The 24,919-nt window shown below is 30.4% G+C and overlaps 5 protein-coding genes and 4 pseudogenes across 9 annotated transcripts, besides 3 other annotated features; 5 read left to right on the forward strand and 4 right to left on the reverse strand.

Moving 5' to 3' along the window:
* The first annotated feature begins 6,482 nt into the window (after positions 1–6,482).
* Positions 6,483–6,569: a mobile genetic element.
* A 26-nt stretch (positions 6,570–6,595) lies between these two features.
* Positions 6,596–7,534: a mobile genetic element.
* A 3,845-nt stretch (positions 7,535–11,379) lies between these two features.
* TVAGG3_0345260 (uncharacterized protein) lies at positions 11,380–11,595 on the reverse strand (the record flags this gene model as incomplete). Its single annotated transcript, XM_001294553.1, has 1 exon — positions 11,380–11,595. The coding sequence occupies one exon, from the start codon at positions 11,593–11,595 to the stop codon at positions 11,380–11,382; it is 216 nt and encodes a 71-aa protein (XP_001294554.1).
* A 453-nt stretch (positions 11,596–12,048) lies between these two features.
* Positions 12,049–13,047, forward strand: TVAGG3_0345270 (annotated as a pseudogene). Its single transcript has one exon. A coding segment is annotated over exon 1 (999 nt).
* A 407-nt stretch (positions 13,048–13,454) lies between these two features.
* Positions 13,455–24,316: a mobile genetic element.
* Positions 14,195–15,007, forward strand: TVAGG3_0345290 (annotated as a pseudogene). Its single transcript has one exon. A coding segment is annotated over exon 1 (813 nt).
* Positions 15,126–15,796, forward strand: TVAGG3_0345300 (annotated as a pseudogene). The gene has a single exon. A coding segment is annotated over exon 1 (671 nt).
* On the forward strand, positions 17,027–18,352 carry TVAGG3_0345310 (phage tail repeat-like family; the record flags this gene model as incomplete). Its single annotated transcript, XM_051230864.1, has 1 exon — positions 17,027–18,352. One exon carries the CDS (start codon positions 17,027–17,029, stop codon positions 18,350–18,352), a length of 1,326 nt encoding a protein of 441 aa, XP_051100594.1.
* Positions 18,461–19,126, forward strand: TVAGG3_0345320 (uncharacterized protein; the record flags this gene model as incomplete). Its single annotated transcript, XM_051230865.1, has 1 exon — positions 18,461–19,126. The coding sequence occupies one exon, from the start codon at positions 18,461–18,463 to the stop codon at positions 19,124–19,126; it is 666 nt and encodes a 221-aa protein (XP_051100595.1).
* Positions 19,488–19,805, reverse strand: TVAGG3_0345330 (uncharacterized protein; the record flags this gene model as incomplete). Its single annotated transcript, XM_051230866.1, has 1 exon — positions 19,488–19,805. The coding sequence occupies one exon, from the start codon at positions 19,803–19,805 to the stop codon at positions 19,488–19,490; it is 318 nt and encodes a 105-aa protein (XP_051100596.1).
* TVAGG3_0345340 (uncharacterized protein) lies at positions 20,025–20,408 on the reverse strand (the record flags this gene model as incomplete). Its single annotated transcript, XM_051230867.1, has 1 exon — positions 20,025–20,408. The coding sequence occupies one exon, from the start codon at positions 20,406–20,408 to the stop codon at positions 20,025–20,027; it is 384 nt and encodes a 127-aa protein (XP_051100597.1).
* On the reverse strand, positions 22,560–23,055 carry TVAGG3_0345350 (annotated as a pseudogene). The gene has a single exon. A coding segment is annotated over exon 1 (496 nt).
* Positions 24,317–24,919: the final 603 nt, after the last annotated feature.

A 24,919-nucleotide genomic window follows, 5' to 3' on the forward strand; every position in this document is an offset into this window, starting at 1 on the left:
TATTCAACCAAAATAATTGTGTATATAAGAGTAATAATGTTGAATAATTGGTCATTTTACTTTAGATGAATACAATTTTATCTTTATCTCTAAACTCATTCCAAATTATCAAAATACCTCCACATGAAACCGTCGAAATTAGTTCATATAACAGTAAATTTTATATTTTATCCAATTCAAACCTGAATCAAACAAAATATAATATCAAAAATCGCACAACATCAACAGATATAAATCCACAAGCCAACAATTATTACGCATTTTCTGATGTAAATATAAGTATCATTAATTATGGGGACGAACTCGAAATTATTAAAGGATGGAATCTAGAAAAAGGTACGTGTAACGCAGAATCTTACTTTCTTAACTACTCCAATAATATGAATATGCAGATATATGCGAAACAAGCATGTCTTTTCTCTCCTCTCACATTTAATTCTTCTGGTATAAAATTCTCCAAAACTATACTGCCAACTCATAACATCTATACCCCACTTAGTGAAAAGCCAATACAGCTAGAATATTATTATACTGGCTTACCTTTTGTTGTTCAGATACACGATCATATAACAAATGATCTAGGAATAGCTTTCGAAACCATTGGTATTAATGAGAATATTTCAAATAAATGCGGACTCACATCATTTATATTCAATTCTCATAATAATACAGTCGATGATTCATTATTCAAATGCAATTGCAATAAATTCACAAGACCTCCATTTTCCATAGCTCTCTTTGCTTTATTATATTTCGCAGTTATTGGATTTATTATATTCCTATTAGAAAAAGGAAATATAATTTCAATAAGATCATATTTCTCCGCAAATATTGCAAACAGCCAGCCAGCAACATTTGCAAACCAAGATACTGAACCCATTCTTAATGATATTGAATATGATGTTGTGAATGTAGATGCTTGAGTGAATTTATACGTTATTTGTTGGACTAAAAGTTTAATGATGTATTGATGCAGTATAGTTTTTATACTGATATCATTTTTTTTAAAAAAAAATGAGAATTGTATACCCTACTTTTCCAACATTTATTGCATTATATACGAATCAAGATTTGAATGATAATAAAATTTAAAAATATTCAACACAATATAGAGATATCGCTTTATAACATCGATGCTTTGTTAACCATACTAAAGATTTCATTCAAAAAGTCAAAATTTTTATTCCAAAAAAAATATAAGAAGAATGATATGCATGATACATTTTTATTGACCTATGTACTATATATAATTGAATCCACTATAATAGCGTTGTGAATATCTACTGTTTGATAAAAATCTTTAATAATCTATTAAAAAATAGGTTATAGATGTAACATATGAATGACACAATATCACTTTATATAGTAAATTATAATATGAATGTTGTTGGCTACTAATACTTCCTTTATTCATTGGAATTGAAATGCTCAATATTTAAAACGAATTTTAAACAATTTATGAATGTCATACGACTTAACCTGTCTACTAATCTTAGAATTTATACATAATTCATTAAAAATTAATATTAAATCTTTTGAATTATGAAAAAAGACAGACATATTAAAGGTAAATATGAATAAAAACATAAAATAGTTAGTAATGATAGATGTTATTTTTCCAAAATTTTCTTATTTTTCTAATTTTAAAAACTTTTTTAGCAAAATTGGGATTAATTTTTTAAATTTTGAAATATTTTTGGATTTTGAACATCAAAAGATTGCATTTCTTTTAAGAATAATGCAAATTTCTAATGAAGTGAAACATGTTTCAAGACTTTTAATACAATTTAAAAAAGAATCTCAAATATCTTCAGGAAATTCAATCTATATTTCAACGAGGATAATAGCAACATTCAAAATACACGATATCATATAAAACAACATCATTTTGGTTCAATGAATCCTGTTAATCTGTATTAACGAATTCATTGATTCAAGAAACCAAAGACATAAGAAATAAATATTGATATCACTCAGTTTACAAATGTCAAATCATCACTCAATACTCACCACAAATAACTTCGATTCGCTATATTTTTCATTTCATTAAAATTCAGACATTTTTTGCACTAATATCGATTACAAACAATTCTATATTACAAACCATTACAATAAATGACGAAAATCCTTCATTATTCAATAATTTGCAATTTTATATTTTCAAATCTCAAATTTTAATCAAATCAAATATAAATATCATGTAAAACATCTATATTTAGGATGATGTTCCATATTACTATGGAAAGTTAATCATCAATATGGATAAAACCAAATTCCTTCCCTTACCATAAACTTCAAGACTCCTTTCATCACACAAACAAATGCACGAGCCACTCCTAAAAAAATTCAGGTTTTAGAAATTTATTATCAATTATAGACATTATTTCATTACCACAGTTCACTAATCGATAATTGAAGTGTTGCAAAACATATTATACTTTCTACTATTAGATTTATGAATAAAAAATTTATACCCTACTTTTCCAACATTTAGAAAACATGCATGACCCCCTACCCAGGGTCCAAAAATTGGTATTTTCTGCGCTCAGGCAACATGAGTTTTTGGGCCGCCAAATGAATAGCTCAAGTAGTTTCCTCATATAGAGACATGCTTATGCTTAGAGTTTGAAGGGAATCTAAAGTGATTTTTTTCTGCATTTCGAAATCTAATGCAATCTTAAAATCATGATTAAACTGCGAATCTGGGCGCAATTTTTTAATATGTTAATATATGAAGGTACTCCTACTACTGCGAATGCTTCAAATGAAAATTCAAGAAATCAGATTAATTTGATCACATTAGTATAGTAGTGGTCAATCCAAAAACTCATATGTTGATATATAACCTATAGAGATGATAATTATCGACTCTTCATTGAAATGCATAAGATTTAATAATCTCATAAATATTCTTTTTAATTTTCAGTATTTCGTGTGCATTTAGATTGCATATACCTGTATATGATATTTCTAGAATGTTTTGGTTAGATATTAAGTTTTTTAGATTAATATTTTAACATTTTGATAAAACAAGCAATTGTTCCATTTTGGAATCGCGATTGAACTCTAGTTTGACTAATATGATGTTGTATGATCAAATGAATTCTAACTTCATGAGATAAAATTTGAAATTTGAAAATGCGATATCTGACTCAAATATTTATCTGAGCACATTTAACATTCAATTATAAACTAAAGTAATATACAGAAGATTCGATTTGGCTTATATTTTAAATATTCAACAAATAATCTTATAAAATTGTGCTATTCACGTTTCTCAAAGATGGATTAAGCATTTACAACTTGTGCATTGATGGAATTAGATATGGATTCTAATGTTAATCGATATTTTGTAAATTGATATATATTTTATCATGGTTTGACATTTGATCGTGTTGAAACCGGAATTGCAATATGCATCATCTATATATATAATTGTCAAAATATGAGCTATAGATTTTTAAATTATGCTCCTGATTATGAGTGACTTATATGATTATATTGAATTGAGTAGTAAGAATCATAAATATTAGAATATTACGATAATGTATTATAACCTTATAGAAGCTTAAGGCTAAAAATGATGATGAAAATGTAGCTCAAATTTAAGTCTAAAAATTTGAAAAAATTAAGTGCTTATGATAGTATGACGATATTGGTGTTTGAATGTAAGAAATTAGAGATGTATTAGAAGCATTATGAGAAAATAATAAGATATAAAAACAACTTTTATGAAATAATTTAAGTTATAAGAGGTGTTAACATTGGTAATGTGTGTATAAGATAGTAGAATTGTATTGGATCTTTGATTAGTATTTTATAACAATTTATTAATGTAGATGTGATTAGAATGTTGGATTTCAAAGGAGAAAGCGGATTGTTCACTCTTGTTGGTCTGCATGTGTCATTCCGGGAGACATTGCCTGTGCATGTCTCCCAGAATCAAACAATTTATTGCAATCAGAATACGATTGCAAAACTTTGACCGACAAGCGTGCATTGTGCACTCTTGTTGGTCTGCATGTGTCATTCCGGGAGACATTGCCTGTGCATGTCTCCCAGAATGGCATACTGTTCCGCATTCATAACTTGAATGCGGAACTTTGACCGACAAGAGTGCATTATGCACTCTTGTTGGTCTGCATGTGTCATTCCGGGAGACATTGCCTGTGCATGTCTCCCAGAATGGCATACTGTTCCGCATTCATAACTTGAATGCGGAACTTTGACCGACAAGAGTGCATTATGCACTCTTGTTGGTCTGCATGTGTCATTCCGGGAGACATTGCCTGTGCATGTCTCCCAGAATGGCATACTGTTCCGCATTCATAACTTGAATGCGGAACTTTGACCGACAAGAGTGCATTGTGCACTCTTGTTGGTCTGCATGTGTCATTCCGGGAGAAATTGCCTGTGCATGTCTCCCAGAATCAAACAATTTATTGCAATCAGAATACGATTGCAAAACTTTGACTGACAAGAGTGCATTGTGCACTCTTGTTGGTCTGCATGTGTCATTCCGGGAGACATTGCCTGTGCATGTCTCCCAGAATCAAACAATTTATTGCAATCAGAATACGATTGCAAAACTTTGACTGACAAGAGTGCATTGTGCACTCTTGTTGGTCTGCATGTGTCATTCCGGGAGACATTGCCTGTGCATGTCTCCCAGAATCAAACAATTTATTGCAATCAGAATACGATTGCAAAACTTTGACTGACAAGAGTGCATTGTGCACTCTTGTTGGTCTGCATGTGTCATTCCGGGAGAAATTGCCTGTGCATGTCTCCCAGAATCAAACAATTTATTGCAATCAGAATACGATTGCAAAACTTTGACCGACAAGCGTGCATTGTGCACTCTTGTTGGTCTGCATGTGTCATTCCGGGAGACATTGCCTGTGCATGTCTCCCAGAATCAAACAATTTATTGCAATCAGAATACGATTGCAAAACTTTGACCGACAAGCGTGCATTGTGCACTCTTGTTGGTCTGCATGTGTCATTCCGGGAGAAATTGCCTGTGCATGTCTCCCAGAATCAAACAATTTATTGCAATCAGAATACGATTGCAAAACTTTGACCGACAAGCGTGCATTGTGCACTCTTGTTGGTCTGCATGTGTCATTCCGGGAGACATTGCCTGTGCATGTCTCCCAGAATCAAACAATTTATTGCAATCAGAATACGATTGCAAAACTTTGACCGACAAGCGTGCATTGTGCACTCTTGTTGGTCTGCATGTGTCATTCCGGGAGACATTCAAACTCTCTTTTGACCGAGGTTATAAGAATCCTCAAATCTGATCCTAATATTACATTAACTTATCCTTTCTCTCCTTCTTTCTCTGCTCAAATAATCGAAGACTGTCACAATTTGATCAGAAAATTAGAGAATTCTGTAAAATCAATTAATACTGTTTTGAATGAATGCAAAGGAAATGGATACTCAGGTGATGATTTACAAGAAGCGGTTCACTATTTAGTGAATCATCTTGTTGAAATCGAAAGAAGGAAGTCTATAGAAAAGCATGTCAATGAAATAGGAGAATTGCGAAAGATTCATTCGCAGGAAGTTTCAATTTTAACCCAAAATAAAGAGAAGACCATGGAACAAGTAAAGAAATGCAGAGAACAAATCATTGCTTTGGAAAAGCAATTCCAAGCAAAGGAAGATAATTATATTAATGACTTGGAAAACCTCAAAACTGAACAGTATTCTTTATCTGATAAACTTAGAAAGCAACAACGAATCAAAGATGAGTTAATCACTTTTGTTTCAGGGAAACCAGCAGACATTGAATTCTTGAGTGTTAATTTATTGCATGCTAAGTTCGGTCAACGATAGGAATTGAGGGAAAATTAATCGTCGAGGAAGTACGATTATGTAAAGTAAAAAATGTTGTGGGATTTTTAATATTGTATATAATTTTATAATAAAATTTTTGTGAGACATTTTAAGAAGCACATATAATTTTTTGAATTTAAAAATTAAAGTAGTGTTGAATGAATTTATTGATTAATTTAATACGGATATTTCTCAAAATTAATCAAAAATAGGTTTTCAGAGAACTTTTGAGATATCTTTTCAAAATGTCTTTTTGAAAATATATAAGTATTATATCAAATTGAAAAAAGGTATTTATCAAAATTCTAAATTCTTAATAAAAAATAACTTTTCAGAGGATTGTGATTTTGAAAGCATGAGTAATAAGTAAAAAATATCTACGATTTTAATGAGGGAATTGTTCCTTATGAGGTATACATTATAACTATATACCTCATAAGGAACAATTCCCTCTTGATAGCTGGGAAACTTTCTCTGAATAACTTATCATTTGGAGAAAGTTTCCCAGCTATCTATTAGAAACTAAAGGCTGTGAGGCACTAATATATAATCAGTGCCTCATAGCCTTTAGTTTCTTATTAAAAACGAGAAAACTTGTTCGAAATGATAAACAATTTCGAACAAGTTTTCTCGTTTTAAGGAGGGAATTGTTCCTTATGAGGTATACAGTATGAATATATACCTCATAAGGAACAATTCCCTCTTGATAGCTGGGAAACTTTCTCTGAATAACTTATCATTTGGACGAAAAGTGACACTTTACATGGCAAAAAATAGAGCCTTACTTTTGAGATACTTGAGATTGAAACTGAATCTTATGAGGCGGTGATCTTGAATCACTACCTCATAAGGTTCAGTTTCATATAAAATTTGTTGCAATTTGTTATTCTTTTGCAATTATTTCTTATAAGATTTTACATCTTTTAGCGGGGAATGTTTGTTATCATGTATATATTATAAATATCTACACGATAACGAACATTCCTCGCTAAATTGCTGAGAAACTTTGAGGAAATGTCGAACAATTTCCTCAAAGTTTCTCAGATTTATATAGATCACTAGAGTCCCCTAGGCACTGATTCTGGTTCAGTACCTAGGAGGCTCTAGTTCTCTAACGAACTGATAAAATGTTTTTAAATTTTTGGATATTGCTACCTGTGAAGCACTGACTTCAAGTCAGTACCTCACAGGTAGCAATTACATTGAAAGATGGGAGAAACTTTGTCCGAATGTTAAACTATTCGGACAAAGTTTCTCACATTTGTAGTGGAGATGGAAGGCTTTGAGGTATATTGTATTAATATATACCCCAAAGCCTTCCATCTCCACTTGAAAGTGTCCAAACTTTGGGTTAATACTTTGCAATTAACCCAAAGTTTGGACACTTTCTAGAAGGAATTGGAGGGTAAGAGATATACGTTCATATGGTATATCTCTTACCCTCCAATTCCTTCTTAAAATGGGAGAAACTTTGTCCGAATGTTAACTATTCGGACAAAGTTTCTCCCATTTTTAGAAGGAATTGGAGGCTATGAGATACTGATGCAATGTCAGTAACTCATGGCTTCCAATTCCTTCCTAAAACTCATAAAAGTGGACATTACATGCATATAAAATTTGACATGTAAAGTCCACTTTTTGTGAGCGGGGATTTGACTCCGTCAAATCCCCTTTTTCGTTTACGAGAAAGCCAAATTCTCTCAAAAAGTTAAGTAGGACCAATTTTTTATAAAAAAATCCAATTTCATTATGAATGTTAATTAATTTATATAATTATTGAATAAAAAATTTTCTTTGAGATTATGAAAAGTTCTTTGAAAAGTTATTTTTTCTCATTTTTAAATATTGTATTAGCCTATTTATTTATAATCCAAATTAAATAACTTTAAATTCAATATTTAAAGAATAATTTTGAAGGAATTGAGTTACTTCCCCCGACGATAAAATTGAGAGGTTTACATTTTGACCGAACTTAGCATGCAACAAATTTAAGTGATATTGAAAAGAAATCTATTAATCTCAAAATTTAAATAAATTGTTTGTATTTTTATTATAATTTTACCTGTTTTATATTCAACCAAAATAATTGTGTATATAAGAGTAATAATGTTGAATAATTGGTCATTTTACTTTAGATGAATACAATTTTATCTTTATCTCTAAACTCATTCCAAATTATCAAAATACCTCCACATGAAACCGTCGAAATTAGTTCATATAACAGTAAATTTTATATTTTATCCAATTCAAACCTGAATCAAACAAAATATAATATCAAAAATCGCACAACATCAACAGATATAAATCCACAAGCCAACAATTATTACGCATTTTCTGATGTAAATATAAGTATCATTAATTATGGGGACGAACTCGAAATTATTAAAGGATGGAATCTAGAAAAAGGTACGTGTAACGCAGAATCTTACTTTCTTAACTACTCCAATAATATGAATATGCAGATATATGCGAAACAAGCATGTCTTTTCTCTCCTCTCACATTTAATTCTTCTGGTATAAAATTCTCCAAAACTATACTGCCAACTCATAACATCTATACCCCACTTAGTGAAAAGCCAATACAGCTAGAATATTATTATACTGGCTTACCTTTTGTTGTTCAGATACACGATCATATAACAAATGATCTAGGAATAGCTTTCGAAACCATTGGTATTAATGAGAATATTTCAAATAAATGCGGACTCACATCATTTATATTCAATTCTCATAATAATACAGTCGATGATTCATTATTCAAATGCAATTGCAATAAATTCACAAGACCTCCATTTTCCATAGCTCTCTTTGCTTTATTATATTTCGCAGTTATTGGATTTATTATATTCCTATTAGAAAAAGGAAATATAATTTCAATAAGATCATATTTCTCCGCAAATATTGCAAACAGCCAGCCAGCAACATTTGCAAACCAAGATACTGAACCCATTCTTAATGATATTGAATATGATGTTGTGAATGTAGATGCTTGAGTGAATTTATACGTTATTTGTTGGACTAAAAGTTTAATGATGTATTGATGCAGTATAGTTTTTATACTGATATCATTTTTTTTAAAAAAAAATGAGAATTGTATACCCTACTTTTCCAACATTTATTGCATTATATACGAATCAAGATTTGAATGATAATAAAATTTAAAAATATTCAACACAATATAGAGATATCGCTTTATAACATCGATGCTTTGTTAACCATACTAAAGATTTCATTCAAAAAGTCAAAATTTTTATTCCAAAAAAAATATAAGAAGAATGATATGCATGATACATTTTTATTGACCTATGTACTATATATAATTGAATCCACTATAATAGCGTTGTGAATATCTACTGTTTGATAAAAATCTTTAATAATCTATTAAAAAATAGGTTATAGATGTAACATATGAATGACACAATATCACTTTATATAGTAAATTATAATATGAATGTTGTTGGCTACTAATACTTCCTTTATTCATTGGAATTGAAATGCTCAATATTTAAAACGAATTTTAAACAATTTATGAATGTCATACGACTTAACCTGTCTACTAATCTTAGAATTTATACATAATTCATTAAAAATTAATATTAAATCTTTTGAATTATGAAAAAAGACAGACATATTAAAGGTAAATATGAATAAAAACATAAAATAGTTAGTAATGATAGATGTTATTTTTCCAAAATTTTCTTATTTTTCTAATTTTAAAAACTTTTTTAGCAAAATTGGGATTAATTTTTTAAATTTTGAAATATTTTTGGATTTTGAACATCAAAAGATTGCATTTCTTTTAAGAATAATGCAAATTTCTAATGAAGTGAAACATGTTTCAAGACTTTTAATACAATTTAAAAAAGAATCTCAAATATCTTCAGGAAATTCAATCTATATTTCAACGAGGATAATAGCAACATTCAAAATACACGATATCATATAAAACAACATCATTTTGGTTCAATGAATCCTGTTAATCTGTATTAACGAATTCATTGATTCAAGAAACCAAAGACATAAGAAATAAATATTGATATCACTCAGTTTACAAATGTCAAATCATCACTCAATACTCACCACAAATAACTTCGATTCGCTATATTTTTCATTTCATTAAAATTCAGACATTTTTTGCACTAATATCGATTACAAACAATTCTATATTACAAACCATTACAATAAATGACGAAAATCCTTCATTATTCAATAATTTGCAATTTTATATTTTCAAATCTCAAATTTTAATCAAATCAAATATAAATATCATGTAAAACATCTATATTTAGGATGATGTTCCATATTACTATGGAAAGTTAATCATCAATATGGAAGTAGTATATGTGGAAGGGTTGTGTGACTTTTTTTGTAAACGTAAGAATTCATACAATATCGAGCGATTTTGTATCATTTTTTTTAACATATGAAGTAAAAAATGTATGATTCTTACGGTTTTTATTCTTACGTTTTTGAATAAATCAAGATTTAAAAAATTTTCAAAATTGTAAGACATTTACACTCAGCCCATACATAATGAAATAAACACATTAAAAAATTAACATTAATTTTAAAATAATTTATTTTTTATCTTTTATAAAAGAAGCTATATATAGATGATGTTAGATATTCCGCGATTAATTAAACATTGTTTAAATCCTGAATGGGTTAAACTTCAATTTAAAAAGGAAGACTGTGAATTATTTTCATGAATGAAAGATTCACTACCATAATGAAATACATAATGAAATACATAATGAAATACATAATGAAATAAAAAAAATAAACTCGCTAAAGGTAATGGTAATGTTGAAGATGAATTTGATGAGTTCAACATAGAACTTTAAGAAACTAATGATTATTTGAATTTATGAAATCAATTATTTGATTCATTCTTTCTTCAATCTCTTCTATTCTTTTTGTTAAATCATCAATTTTCATTAATGAGGTGATTCTTGATTGAGGAATAGATTTCAAACTAATCACCCCTTTTATTTTTGAAATTTTGAATCCATCAACTTTAAACATTTTATTCAATTTACACGTTGTCAATTCTTCAAATAATTTTTTATTATTAACATAATAGTCATTAAATTCTTCAACAGATGAAAAAATTTTTGTTTCAGTAATTGGTTTAATAATGTTTATTTTTTGTTTATCATTCTCGCTAATTTCCTCCTCCTCTGTTTCATTTATTTTTAAAATTGGTTTCATTTATCATTAAATAAAAATTAGAATATAAGTGATGAAATATATTTTTTAATTAATATTAAATCAGAAATGGCGGCAGGATTCTTTAAAAAATTATGGGAAGGAATTAAGAAAGCTGCGGGTTGGGTTTATAAAAAGATTATTAAACCTGTAGCAAACTTTTTAGCACCAGTAGCGAAAACGGCAGGAACTATCATAGGTGGAGTATTAGGTACTAAAGCAGGTAATCCAGCGATGGGAGCACAAGCAGGTAACGCAGTTGTGTGAATTGCTGAAGGAATACTTAATAAAATAGGAGGTAGATAGTGGAAAAATAAATTATTTTTATCTTAGTATCGGTTGAAGTCTTTGATAAACTTTTTCTCCTTTATTTAATATTTCTCTTATTGGGGCAGCTTTTGGTGTTATTGATTCAGCAATGTCACTAATTGCTTCTTTATTCTTAAATATCCAATTTGCTCCTTTCTTCATTGTTTCCCAAACTTTATGCGCTCCTCTTTTTACTTTATCCCATAATTTCTTAAAGAATCCTGCAGCCATAGTTGATTATTTCATTAAAATTAAAAATTCATTTTCATCTTTTAATTTTGATTTTTTATTTAATAATAAATGACGACTAACTATTTGGTGCCAAACACTAAACCGATTAATGGAAATGTGTTTCATTCATTCGAAAAGATAAATGAAATATTCGCAAAGAATGACGGTAGAAGATATTATAGAGAACTTGAAAGTTCATGCTATGACTCTGATGCTCCATATTTTGATGATAAACAAACTCATTTAAGAATTACAAATCCGGCTCATGATGTGAACCAATTAGGTGACACATATATTAAACGCAAAGTTAAAGCAACTCTAGTTTCAAATAAAGCTTTCACATGTGATGCCGCTTTTAAATGCATGCGTTTATTCGTTGGTTACAAATCATCAAATCAAAGCTTTAAACAATTAGAAGTAGAAACCGAAAGAGGTGATGCCGGTTATCTTCAGATGGATTGTGCCCGTGAATCTTTCGCATTTGCAACATATAAACCAAATCAGAAAGGAAAGTTAAAAAGTTTGTTCATTCGTTATATAATAATGTTCAAAAATATGATAACTCAGTATGTGGTAAATATATTGACCCTTCAGAAGTTTTCAAGAAAGCAAATGAAGAAGTTGATGTCACTTTTGATATGATTATTCCGGTAAATGATTTGTTAGCATTTCAGGCGTTCGATGATTATCCTAAATCATTTGGTGATATCATTCTTAAATATTATTTTTTCAGGGATACTTTAGTATTTTGTCAGGTTGACCCGTTAAGAGTTGCTGATTTACAAAATTACGTTTATGAAAAGATAACTGATGAAAATTATGAAAAGATTATGAATCATGTTTATAAATATGATCGCAAATTCCAACAAATCGGACTTCCTGCCAAATTAATTACAAGCTTAGCCGCTACATCTGCTGACGCAATAGTTGATAACGTTATTATTTCATGCACAAAGATGGAAGTTTTAGAGGATAAATGCATTACACCAGGATATGGTTTAATTGAAGAATCAGTTAAAGCAATACCACGTTTATTCAGTAAAGAAGATCCATTCATGATTCCAGCTCAACATATTGACGTTCGTTCACTAAATGGAGGTTGCATCACTCCTGAAGGTATCAGCTCAGATTTCTCATACGCTCTTCATAATGTTACAGATATTGTGTTAGCATTTCCGAAGAATGCAATGCAAAGAACGGTTTTAGAAAATCCAATGCTTCGAGGTCTTCAGGTCACTATAGATTCCAGAAACTTCCCCGATCAAGCGATGACCACAGTGGGTGACATATTCTTTACACGTATGCTTCAAGCTTCTGATTTAGATGGAGTGAATGAATGCACAGAAGAATATGAGGACTCATTAACTAGACCACTGAATGATGATGATGGCATGCCATTAGCTAGAACATGGAAAGACCAAACTTCATTCTTATGCACTATTCCAGTTCAACGTGATGGAGCGGGTATATTCTTTGATGGATTAGAAACTTTCAATTCACAAGTTACAGTACAAGTGAAAGCTTATCCAATCATTCAGGGTGAAAATGACACTTACTGTTCAAAGGTGACAAATCCTCCTCAGGTTTGGTTTACTAGGACTACATATTGGACATGGACACCTGATGAAGGTTTGAAATATCATCCAACAGGTACACCACCGCAGTATAGAAGTTCATATGATGAAATATTGATGAATAGAAATGTTTAAAATTATAAATTTATTTTTGATTAAATGGATTTAAATTCATCCACCCCTTATGAAGAATTAGCGGGAGTATATAATACATACGTAGATGATATGATTAATGAAGCATTGAGTGATAATAGAAATGCTCAATCTAAGGAAAAATTAATGAAAATTCCATATTCTGAATGTTACTTAAATTCAATCACTGCAGCAATTGGTAAACAGAATAAAGGTAAAACATTAACAATATTAAAACAAATTATCATTATTGCTAACACTTCCCCTATTCACATGTGTTAATTTATATCAACCGTTCAGGTTCACCTTCAGATGATACATTTGAATCTTTAAAGCATTTAATCAAAATTCCAATTATTTATTTATCACAAGAAGAAGCAGAAGATTATTTAAAAAACTTTTTAATGTATAAGAATTATATAATACAATCAAGAAGCAAGGATTAGAGGATAAAATTATTGATAAACAACGGGATGAATTATTTGAAACACTTTCTATTTCAAATTTTGATAGAGAATTTTTGCATTCACTCATTTTTCTAGATGATGCAGTGAAATCAAAACTAATAACAAATGAGAAATCATATTTTAATCAGTTATTAACTCAATGTCGGCACATTCAGTGTTCATTCTTTATGGCTGTTCAATACTTCAAAGCATTAAGCACAAACATTAAATCAAATCTATCAACACTTTTCATTTTCAGTGGGTTTAGTCGTCAACAGTTGAACGTTATGCTTTATCAAGTGAATTTACCAATGAGCATTAATGAACTTTACACACAATATCAGCAATTAGGTGAACATGGAAAAATAATAGTTGATTTAAATAAAGGAGGTGTTAAATTTGATTAACTTTTTATGATTAATTTTTATTTTTTATTTATAATTAAACATGACAGAAATAGCAAATCTTCTACAGGTTCCATTAAAACAAGGGACAAACAAAAAGGGTGCATATAATAGAACTATGAAAGTTCCTGATGGAATGAAAGAATTAGTTCATATTGTTGCTGGTCTTCAAAAAGATGTTAAACAAATGAGAAACGTTTTAAATTACCAGAAGCTCAAGCATATGCCAAACGTCATGGTCCAAATTGGGAAGCACACGAAGCAGACATTACGGGTCCAAATGGAAAACCTGATGGTATAAATGAAGTTTTCGTTACTGATGGTCAAGGTAATATTAAAGTCATAAATGGTTATAAATTAACTGTATCTGATTATCCTAAACGTAAAGCATATAATGAACGTTATCCTATACAATTTGATGAAAATGGAAAAGCTGTTAAACAATACATTGGAGAAGGTGAACATGGTCCAATTAATTCATACCGTCATAATCCATATTCTTATTTCAATGAAGAATTAAATGCTATTGAAGAGGACCGGATGGATTACCACGATATTCTAACCAGTTTGATGGTCAATATGCAAATATTAGACCTGAAATTTCAGCTAAGAAATTCTTTAAAGTTGCTTTATTCGATCCAGTTTTCGCAAATGTTAAAGATGAACTTAAACATCAATTCCAACCAATTATAGTAGCAAGAATTGCATCAGGTGCTTTATCTCAAGCATTCAAAGATTTAATTAAGAAACCATTATATCAGCAACGAGGTTTAACTTATGATTTAGTTAAGGAATCAGATAAAAGAAAATTTGAGAAATCAGATGATTATAAGAATGCAATTAATGAATATATTCGGTCTATTAATTTCGATGAAAATGCTAAAAATCAACTTCATGAACAAATACAGGGAATAATAGATTCAAAAGTTCCAGCAAAATAAAAGTTTAAATATATTTTTTTTATTCGATTATAAATGAGAAGACGTTTCACTAGTCAAAAGAACACTAACGCAAAAGCAGAGATTACGGTTGGTTATAACGTAAATGATGATAAATCACGAATTATTCAAAATGTTAAAGTTAATGTTAGCCCTGAATTAACAAGGTCAGCAACTCAACCAAATTTATTAACTCGTGACTTACCGAAGAATGAGGAGAATGAAGAAAACCATGAGAATGGAGACCCAATCATTTTATCTGAACCCGGTAAAGAACCTGTTGAAATTCCCACTTATCCATCATACCCCCGCCTCTTTCATCAAACATCGAGAACCCATATAAAATAGACATTAATTCTGAATTAATGAAAATTTACCGTGATATAATAACTAATAATTATGATTCAATAATAAATTTAATTGACCAATCCGGTTTAATTATTTTACCTTATGAATCATTAATTCACATTATCGCCATTCTTTGTGATGTTCAAGATTCAGACGTTAAGATTCAATTTTTCATAGATGATGAGGTTTCATGCTGCGGAACAGTTGCAAAAATAAATCCTATAAAGGATATTAGCACAATTAAGATATCAAAGAATGGAACAACAACTGAACTTCATTTAACATATAATGATATTTATAATAAAATAGTTGATGAATATAAAATATCACTTGAAAAATTCTTTGTTAAGACTATTTAATATTCAAGCATTAACATTATTGAATAATAATCCTTTGAATCATAATCGATAATAATTGACCTTTCACCAGTTTCTATCGTTTGTTTTATTTCTTTTTGTTCCCCACTATCTGGATCGGTCATTGTAATTGTTTTTGTTATAGTATCAGCTTTATCTTTAACTTCAATCTTTTTTCCATCGGGATATTTAAACCAAAATTCCAAAAATTCGATATTGTCAATCTGTTCATATTTTAATCTATCAATTACATTTTTAATACCATCTGAAAATCTTATGAAATGGTCATTATATGGGTTTGATTGAACTAAATTTGAATGAAGTGAAATATAACCTGTTGATGAATATGACCTTGACTCATATTTTCTGAAAACACTAAAATTTATAACATGAATGAATTTCTTATTCGTTGAATTTATGAATTCTTGAGGTAATCTTATTCTAGTTTTATTTATCACTGGAAAATAACGCTTTACCATATTTTTAATCGTAATAAAAATGTCAATTATCAATATTATTTCGAATAATAAGTGTGAATTAAATTTAACAGTTTGCGGAATTTATAATGTTACTCTCGTTTCTGTGAGTGGTAAATTTAATCCCATTCTTTTAGACCCTTCAGATTATATATCATTTATTAAAGATGACCATGAAAAAACGTATGATATGTATATAAATAATGTGATAGCGAAATGGGATATAAACATGATTTTAAGTTATTTAAATGAATCATTTATCGTATGGTATGAAGAAAATTTTAAATCAAAACCCGATAAACTTTTTGAACTTGATGAAATAAATAACCTTATTAAATTCCCGCTGAAAATTAAATTTTGTACTCCTCATTTTCGTTCATTGTTGGGGATATTAAATTTTGAAAAAGATGTTGGGGATGTTTTGTATTCTGACACTGGTTCCAATTTCATTTTAATCAAATGTGATAAAGTTAATACCCCAATGAGATTTTCACATCAAACATTAGACCCTAACTCTTACCCATCAATACAAAACATTTTATCCATCAACTTAAACACATTTTCTTTATCATATCCGTTTCAATTATCCGGGAATTCATTTATTCTTCATTCAAAAGATTTATCAAATATTAAATTTAGAATAACTGACCTATTTGATTGTGATTTAGAATTTATGAATGAAATATTATGGCAATTTCAAATAGAAAAAATAGCTGATGAGATAACGGATTAAATATTTATTTTTAAATCATAATAAATGATTAAACCACAGCAACTTAAGGCGCAAAGCACCCAGGTCCCTCAGACCATTACATACGCCATATATGCATATAATTCAAAGACGGCAGAACAAACGCAAAGGTTGAAATATGGAGATTTGGAGATAGTATTGAAAAATGACCATTTCGAATTCGTTTGCAAAGGTGGTGCAGTGATATCAAATATAAAAGAAATTTTATTTATGAATTCTAAAATTAAAGGTATAACGGATGATATAACATCAATTCCACCAGAAGAACAGAGATATTACGCATTAAATGCATTTCCTAAAGTTTTGAAGATTGGAAGATTTAATTTAAATGAGGAATTCATAGAAGGTTTCCTAAATGACATAATGAAGAAAGCAGATAAGGAATATGTGGATAGTGAGTTAAATAAGAAGGCAAATTTGGTTTATGTTGATGAAAAAGATAATGAAATTAAAGAAAAGGTTGAATGGTATCATGAATGGACATTTGAGACTTTTAAAGTTAAAGCTGATACAGGGTGGGTTTCAGGATGTTTAGACCTTAAAGCAGATAAAACATATGTTAACGATGAGTTAGACCTTAAAGCAGATAAAACATATGTTAACGATGAGTTAGAGAAGAAGGCAGATAAGAACCATACACATAACTTCTTCTCAACTGTTGCTATAGAAAGTATTGAAGGAACGGTTGACGGAACTGATGGGGATGCATTATATTATAATCCTCCTAACTTTCCACAAGGTTTAACATCGAATGAAAACATAACAACGATGAAAAAAATTAAATGTAAAAATGTTTATGTCATGGATGATGAAAATAAAGTTAAATTCACTGCTCAAGATTTATATGATAAGAAAGCAGACAAAACAGAGCTTCAAACATTAAAGACTGAAATTCTTCAAATATTATATCCTGTTGGTTCTATTTATACGTCAATGAACTCAACAAATCCTTCAGAAGTTTTAGGTTTTGGTACGTGGAAGCAGATTGTAGATAAATTCTTATACTGTGCTAGATATTCAAAGCAAACAGGAGGTTCGAAGAAAATTAAAGAAGCAAACCTTCCACCGCACACTCATACAGGAACTACAAACACAACAGGTAATCATTCACATTCAATAACAAAAAGAGGTTATATAAATCTTGCAGCGGGTTCGGATAGATGGGGAATGAATAGATATGATATCACAACTGACCCAGTAGATTCAAGCACAGGTATTTTCTGTGGAACCGCAGGAAATCATTCACACACTTTCACAACAAATCCAACAGGCTCGGGTAAAGATTACATGCCACCATTTGTGACTGTATTCGCATGGTTCAGAGCTGCTTAAAGTCCTGAGCTCCAAAAATGAGACAACATGACATTTTGACAACAACACAGGAGGAAGGTATTTATGAATTATTTTTATTTATTTTTTATTTTGTATGTAAGAACAGTAATGTCAGTCGAAGCAAAAACATTCACGAACAAATCTAATGGTGAAACATTCACAAAAGGCACTTATAACAGTATTGAAGTCTTACGTAGAGACAAGGATGGTTACATTAATGCAACAAAGATGGCAAGAGAAGTAGGAAAGTTAAACCATTTAAACAGATTTCTCAATAGTGCTAAAATGCAGGAAATTCTTGAGTTTTGGTTGAAAGAATACGGTGGAGCCAAAAGTGGCTCGACCTCAAAACAAGCATTTTATGAGCTTACAAAGGGTGTTATGAATGAATTCAAAGGTATTTACATACATCCTGACCTCGTTCATTTTGTTGCTGAATGGTGCTCTGTAAAGTATGCATTTTATGTCAAAGATATTATGGACTCCATAGACAAGAAAGTTCATGAGAAATTAGATGAAGAAGAACTCGAAGATACAGTAGAGAATGCTAAACCTTTGTTTGAAGAAGAAGTTAGAAAAATGCGCGAAAAACAATTAGAACATGAACGTGAGTTATGTTATGGTTATAGAGATTCTCCATTCGAACTAGACCAATGGGAACAAGAAAATTTAAAGAGAGAATTTAGAGAATATGAACTCGCTAAGATAGCATTAGAAGCTGCAGAAAAGAAGTTAAAAGCTTGGGGTCGTTTTGTACAAAAATATTGTGAGTAAATGAACTCATTATTTTTGTCATAAAGACGCAACGTGGCGGGGCATAGCCCATGACCCAAAAATATATTTTATCGTTAATGGTTTCAGGTTATTCAATAATTAATTATTTTTGAAGAACTGAAGGTGCTACCATGTTACCATGTGCTACCAGGTCATTTAACTTCTCTGAAAAAATGAGACAACATGACATTTAGACAACAACACAGGAGGAAGGCATTTATGAATTATTTTTGAAGAACTGAAGGTGCTACCATGTTACCATGTGCTACCAGGTCATTTAACTTCTCTGAAAAAATGAGACAACATGACATTTAGACAACAACACAGGAGGATTAATGCAAAAATAAATTCAAATCATACTTTATAAAGCATCATTTACAGGTATTTCATCGTCAGTAAATGAATCCTCATTATCGTTTGGTTCAACCTGTTTATATAATCCTTTCATTTCTTCTTTCAAAACATAACACCATGTTTGTTTATCGTCTATTCTTCTATGTTTCCTATCACATTTATCCTTAATACTCATTTGGAAATTCTTGTCTTTCATGTCTGATGGTTTGCAGAATAGAGCATTTTTACACGTCATACCTGCACACAATTCATCATAATGTGTATTTATCCATACATCTAAAGGATTTGTTGATAATTCAATTAAATCTTGTTTGGCTTCAGTCATCGGAATGATTCGTACATTAAATGATGAAAGGTCATATTGCATAAAATACGTCAGTAAATTATCATAAAATTCCTTAGTGCATGAATCCATTAAATTCTTGAAGTAATCAAATTGACCCTTGAATTTACCATTAACTCTTAAAACTACGTATCTTCTGTCTCCAACTTCAATTTTGACAGGGTAAACGTTGTTAGTTACGAAAATGAAGTTTGCAACGTTCTATGCTGTTCTTCTGGGTTGATTCTTTTCATTAATTCTTATCTCATTATCCGTAATAATTGATTTCAAAGCGTTGAAGTTTGCGAGTCTGTCTTCACCCACATTCTTGAGTTCATTAAGTACAAGAAACATTTTATTTTCAACTACTGAATTGAAATTACCCGTTAGCTCACTTATTTCAGTAATGTTTTTACATGAATAACCAGCGAGAAGTTCAGAAATAATGTCTGTAAATCTGTTTTTACCTGTTCCCTGAAGTCCTTTCAAAATAATTGCTGTTTCATTCTTGATTCCAGGATGTTGAATCATTGATGCAATCCAGCCGAGTAGGTATTTATACACTTCATCATTATTATCACAAATGGCTTCTTTAATGAAATCCATAAACATCTCAATTTTTGAGTAATCTGGTTTTTCGAGAACGTTGTATTTATAACCCTGAAACGTTGAGAAAACATCTGGGGAATCAGATTTAAAGCAAACACCCTTAACGGTTAATGAGGATAATTGATTTAATAGTACGTCCCATGCTGTTATGGTTTTACCTTCTTCTTTAAATAATTTAATCATTTTGAGTGACTCTTTCATGTTTGATTGAAGAACGAATGATATTTGATTCATTTTATCGTGTATGTTGTAATCCTTTTGAATGAAGTATTTGTTTCCACAATCTACAAAACGGATGACACGTGATAAATCCTCAATTACTTCAGAACTGTTTTTATACTGATGATTTTCAGCCTTGCGTCTAATATCTGTTATCAAGAATGAATCATCAAGTTTTATATCAAATGTTATTTTTGGCTTACGTAATAAAGGTAAAACGTATTCATCATAATATTCCTTTTGATAAAGTTTCAGAATCTTCACTAAAACAAATGGAGAAGTCATTAAATGTGCATATCTACTACGTGCTTTTTCAAAATTACTTTTTGCATTTTCAGTTAAGCTGCAGAAGTTATAAACGTTATCGTATGCTTCATTAATTAAATGATCCGGTAACGAATTAATAGCTTGAAACAGCGTGAATAATGTTATTTCTTTTTCTAAATTCATGTTTCCACCGTCATTATGTACTTCAAAATCACTGATGCCATCAACTATGCTCTGGGCAAGTTTATCGTCAATGTTTACATCTTTGTTTTCATTCATGATAGTCTTTATTTCTTCGTTCTTCTGTTCAACTCTTACCTTAATATTCAAATCATTTAATATATCGTTTACTGTTCTGGTTAATGTTGAATCATAACTTCCACGAATGAATGAGTATGTTTTGATTGGTTCTGATGCATTCTTGCGAACTCTTGAATCAGCCATAACCACTAAAGAACGCTTTGAATCATCAATAGAAGTCATTATATCAATATCATAATCATTGCAAGAATAACATTTAATCATTCTGTTCGAAACTGCATAGAAGAAATTAGTGTTGCAATAAATGTGAAGACCTCCTGAAGCGGTTTTAACGATAACATCTTTATCCGAAAGTTTTGATAAAATGTCTTTTCTAACTGTTTCTTTAAGTTCATCATTGTACGATTTATGATATCAACATCTATATCGTTAAATTTGATATTTTATTTACTAATAAAGCCATACCAGTTTTCCTCCTCTTCCTCCATCATGTTTTGAGGTAGTTATGTAAATCAATCTTGTTTTCACCAATTCTTTCGTTGAGGGTTTTAGTTTCTGCCACAACTAATTCCTCAGCTAATGAATCAATAACTTTTTCATCAGAAATGATAAAGTTGCTGTTGTTGTTTGTTGCTGTCATTTATATAGGAATAAAAAAATAAAAATAATTTTAAAACTAACTTTATTTTTGGACTGCATCATATTTTCTTTGTTGTTGTTGTCAAAATGTCATGTTGTCTCATTTTTTCAGAGAAGTTAAATAACCTGGTAGCACATGGTAACATGGTAGCACCTTCAGTTCTTCAAAAATAATTCATAAATGCCTTCCTCCTGTGTTGTTGTCTAAATGTCATGTTGTCTCATTTTTTCAGAGAGTTAAATGACCTGGTAGCACATGGTAACATGGTAGCACTTCAGTTCTTCAAAAATAATTCATAAATGCCTTCCTCCTGTGTTGTTGTCTAAATGTCATGTTGTCTCATTTTTTTCAGAGAAGTTAAATGACCTGGTAGCACATGGTAACATGGTAGCACCTTAGTTCTTCAAAAATAATTCATAAATGCCTTCCTCCTGTGTTGTTGTCTAAATGTCATGTTGTCTCATTTTTTTCAGAGAAGTTAAATGACCTGGTAGCACATGGTAACATGGTAGCACCTTCAGTTCTTCAAAAATAATTCATAAATGCCTTCCTCCTGTGTTGTTGTCTAAATGTCATGTTGTCTCATTTTTTCAGAGAAGTTAAATGACCTGGTAGCACATGGTAACATGGTAGCACCTTCAGTTCTTCAAAAATAATTAATTATTGAATAACCTGAAACCATTAACGATAAAAATATATTTTTGGGTCATGGGCTATGCCCCGCCACGTTGCGTCTTTATGACAAAAATATAATGAGTTCTTTACTCACAATATTTTTGTACAAAACGACCCCAAGCTTTTAACTTCTTTTTCTGCAGCTTCTAATGCTATCTTAGCGAGTTCATATTCTCTAAATTCTCTTCTTTAAATTTTCTTGTTCCCATTGGTCTAGTTCGAATGGAGAATCTCTATAACCATAACATAACTCACGTTCATGTTCTAATTGTTTTTCGCGCATTTTTTCTAACTTCTTCTTCAAACAAAGTGGTTTAGCATTCTCTACTGTATCTTCGAGTTCTTCTTCATCTAATTTCTCATGAACTTTCTTGTCTATGGAGTCCATAATATCTTTGACAATAAAATGCATACTTTACAGAGCACCATTCAGCAACAAAATGAACGAGGTCAGGATGTATGTAAATAACCTTTGAATTCATTCATAACACCCTTTGTAAGCTCATAAAATGCTTGTTTTGAGGTCGAGCCACTTTTGGCTCCACCGTATTCTTTCAACCAAAACTCAAGAATTTCCTGCATTTTAGCACTATTGAGAATCTGTTTAAATGTTTAAACTTTCCTACTTCTCTTGCCATCTTTGTTGCATTAATGTAACCATCCTTGTCTCTACGTAAGACTTCAATACTGTTATAAGTGCCTTTTGTGAATGTTTCACCATTAGATTTGTTCGTGGAATGTTTTTGCTTCGACTGACATTACTGTTCTTACATACAAAATAAAAAAATAAATAAAAATAATTCATAAATACCTTCCTCCTGTGTTGTTGTCAAAAATGTCATGTTGTCTCATTTTTGGAGCTCAGGACTTTAAGCAGCTCTGAACCATGCGAATACAGTCACAAATGGTGGCATGTAATCTTTACCCGAGCCTGTTGGATTTGTTGTGAAAGTGTGTGAATGATTTTCCTGCGGTTCCACAGAAAATACCTGTGCTTGAATCTACTGGGTCAGTTGTGATATCATATCTATTCATTCCCCATCTATCCGAACCCGCTGCAAGATTTATATAACCTCTTTTTGTTATGAATGTGAATGATTACCTGTTGTGTTTGTAGTTCCTGTATGAGTTGTGCGGTGGAAGGTTTGCTTCTTTAATTTTCTTCGAACCTCCTGTTTGCTTTGAATATCTAGCACAGTATAAGAATTTATCTACAATCTGCTTCCACGTACCAAAACCTAAAACTTCTGAAGGATTTGTTGAGTTCATTGACGTATAAAATAGAACCAACAGGATATTAATATTTGAAGAATTTCAGTCTTTAATGTTTGAAAGCTCTTTTTGTTCTGCTTTCTTATCATATAAATCTTTGAGCAGTGAATTTAACTTTATTTTCATCATCCATGACATAAAACATTTTTACATTTAATTTTTTTCATCGTTGTTATGTTTTCATTTCGATGTTAAACCTTGTGGAAAGTTAGGAGGATTATAATATAATGCATCCCCATCAGTTTCCGTCAACCGTTCCTTCAATACTTTCTATAGCAACAGTTGAGAAGAAGTTATGTGTATGGTTCTTATCTGCCTTCTTCTCTAACTCATCGTTAACATATGTTTTATCTGCTTTAAGGTCTAACTCATCGTTAACATATGTTTTATCTGCTTTAAGGTCTAAACATCCTGAAACCCACCCTGTATCAGCTTTAACTTTAAAAGTCTCAAATGTCCATTCATGATACCATTCAACCTTTTCTTTAATTTCATTATCTTTTTCATCAACATAAACCAAATTTGCCTTCTTATTTAACTCACTATCCACATATTCCTTATCTGCTTTCTTCATTATGTCATTTAGGAAACCTTCTATGAATTCCTCATTTAAATTAAATCTTCCAATCTTCAAAACTTCAGGAAATGCATTTAATGCGTAATATCTCTGTTCTTCTGGTGGAATTGATGTTATATCATCCGTTATACCTTTAATTTTAGAATTCATAAATAAAATTTCTTTTATATTTGATATCACTGCACCACCTTTGCAAACGAATTCGAAATGGTCATTTTTCAATACTATCTCCAAATCTCCATATTTCAACCTTTGCGTTTGTTCTGCCGTCTTTGAATTATATGCATATATGGCGTATGTAATGGTCTGAGGGACCTGGGTGCTTTGCGCCTTAAGTTGCTGTGGTTTAATCATTTATTATGATTTAAAAATAAATATTTAATCCGTTATCTCATCAGCTATTTTTTCTATTTGAAATTGCCATAATATTTCATTCATAAATTCTAAATCACAATCAAATAGGTCAGTTATTCTAAATTTAATATTTGATAAATCTTTTGAATGAAGAATAAATGAATTCCCGGATAATTGAAACGGATATGATAAAGAAAATGTGTTTAAGTTGATGGATAAAATGTTTTGTATTGATGGGTAAGA

Source organism: Trichomonas vaginalis, chromosome V, assembly GCF_026262505.1.
Source record: "Trichomonas vaginalis G3 chromosome V, whole genome shotgun sequence".
NCBI lineage: Eukaryota > Parabasalia > Trichomonadida > Trichomonadidae > Trichomonas > Trichomonas vaginalis.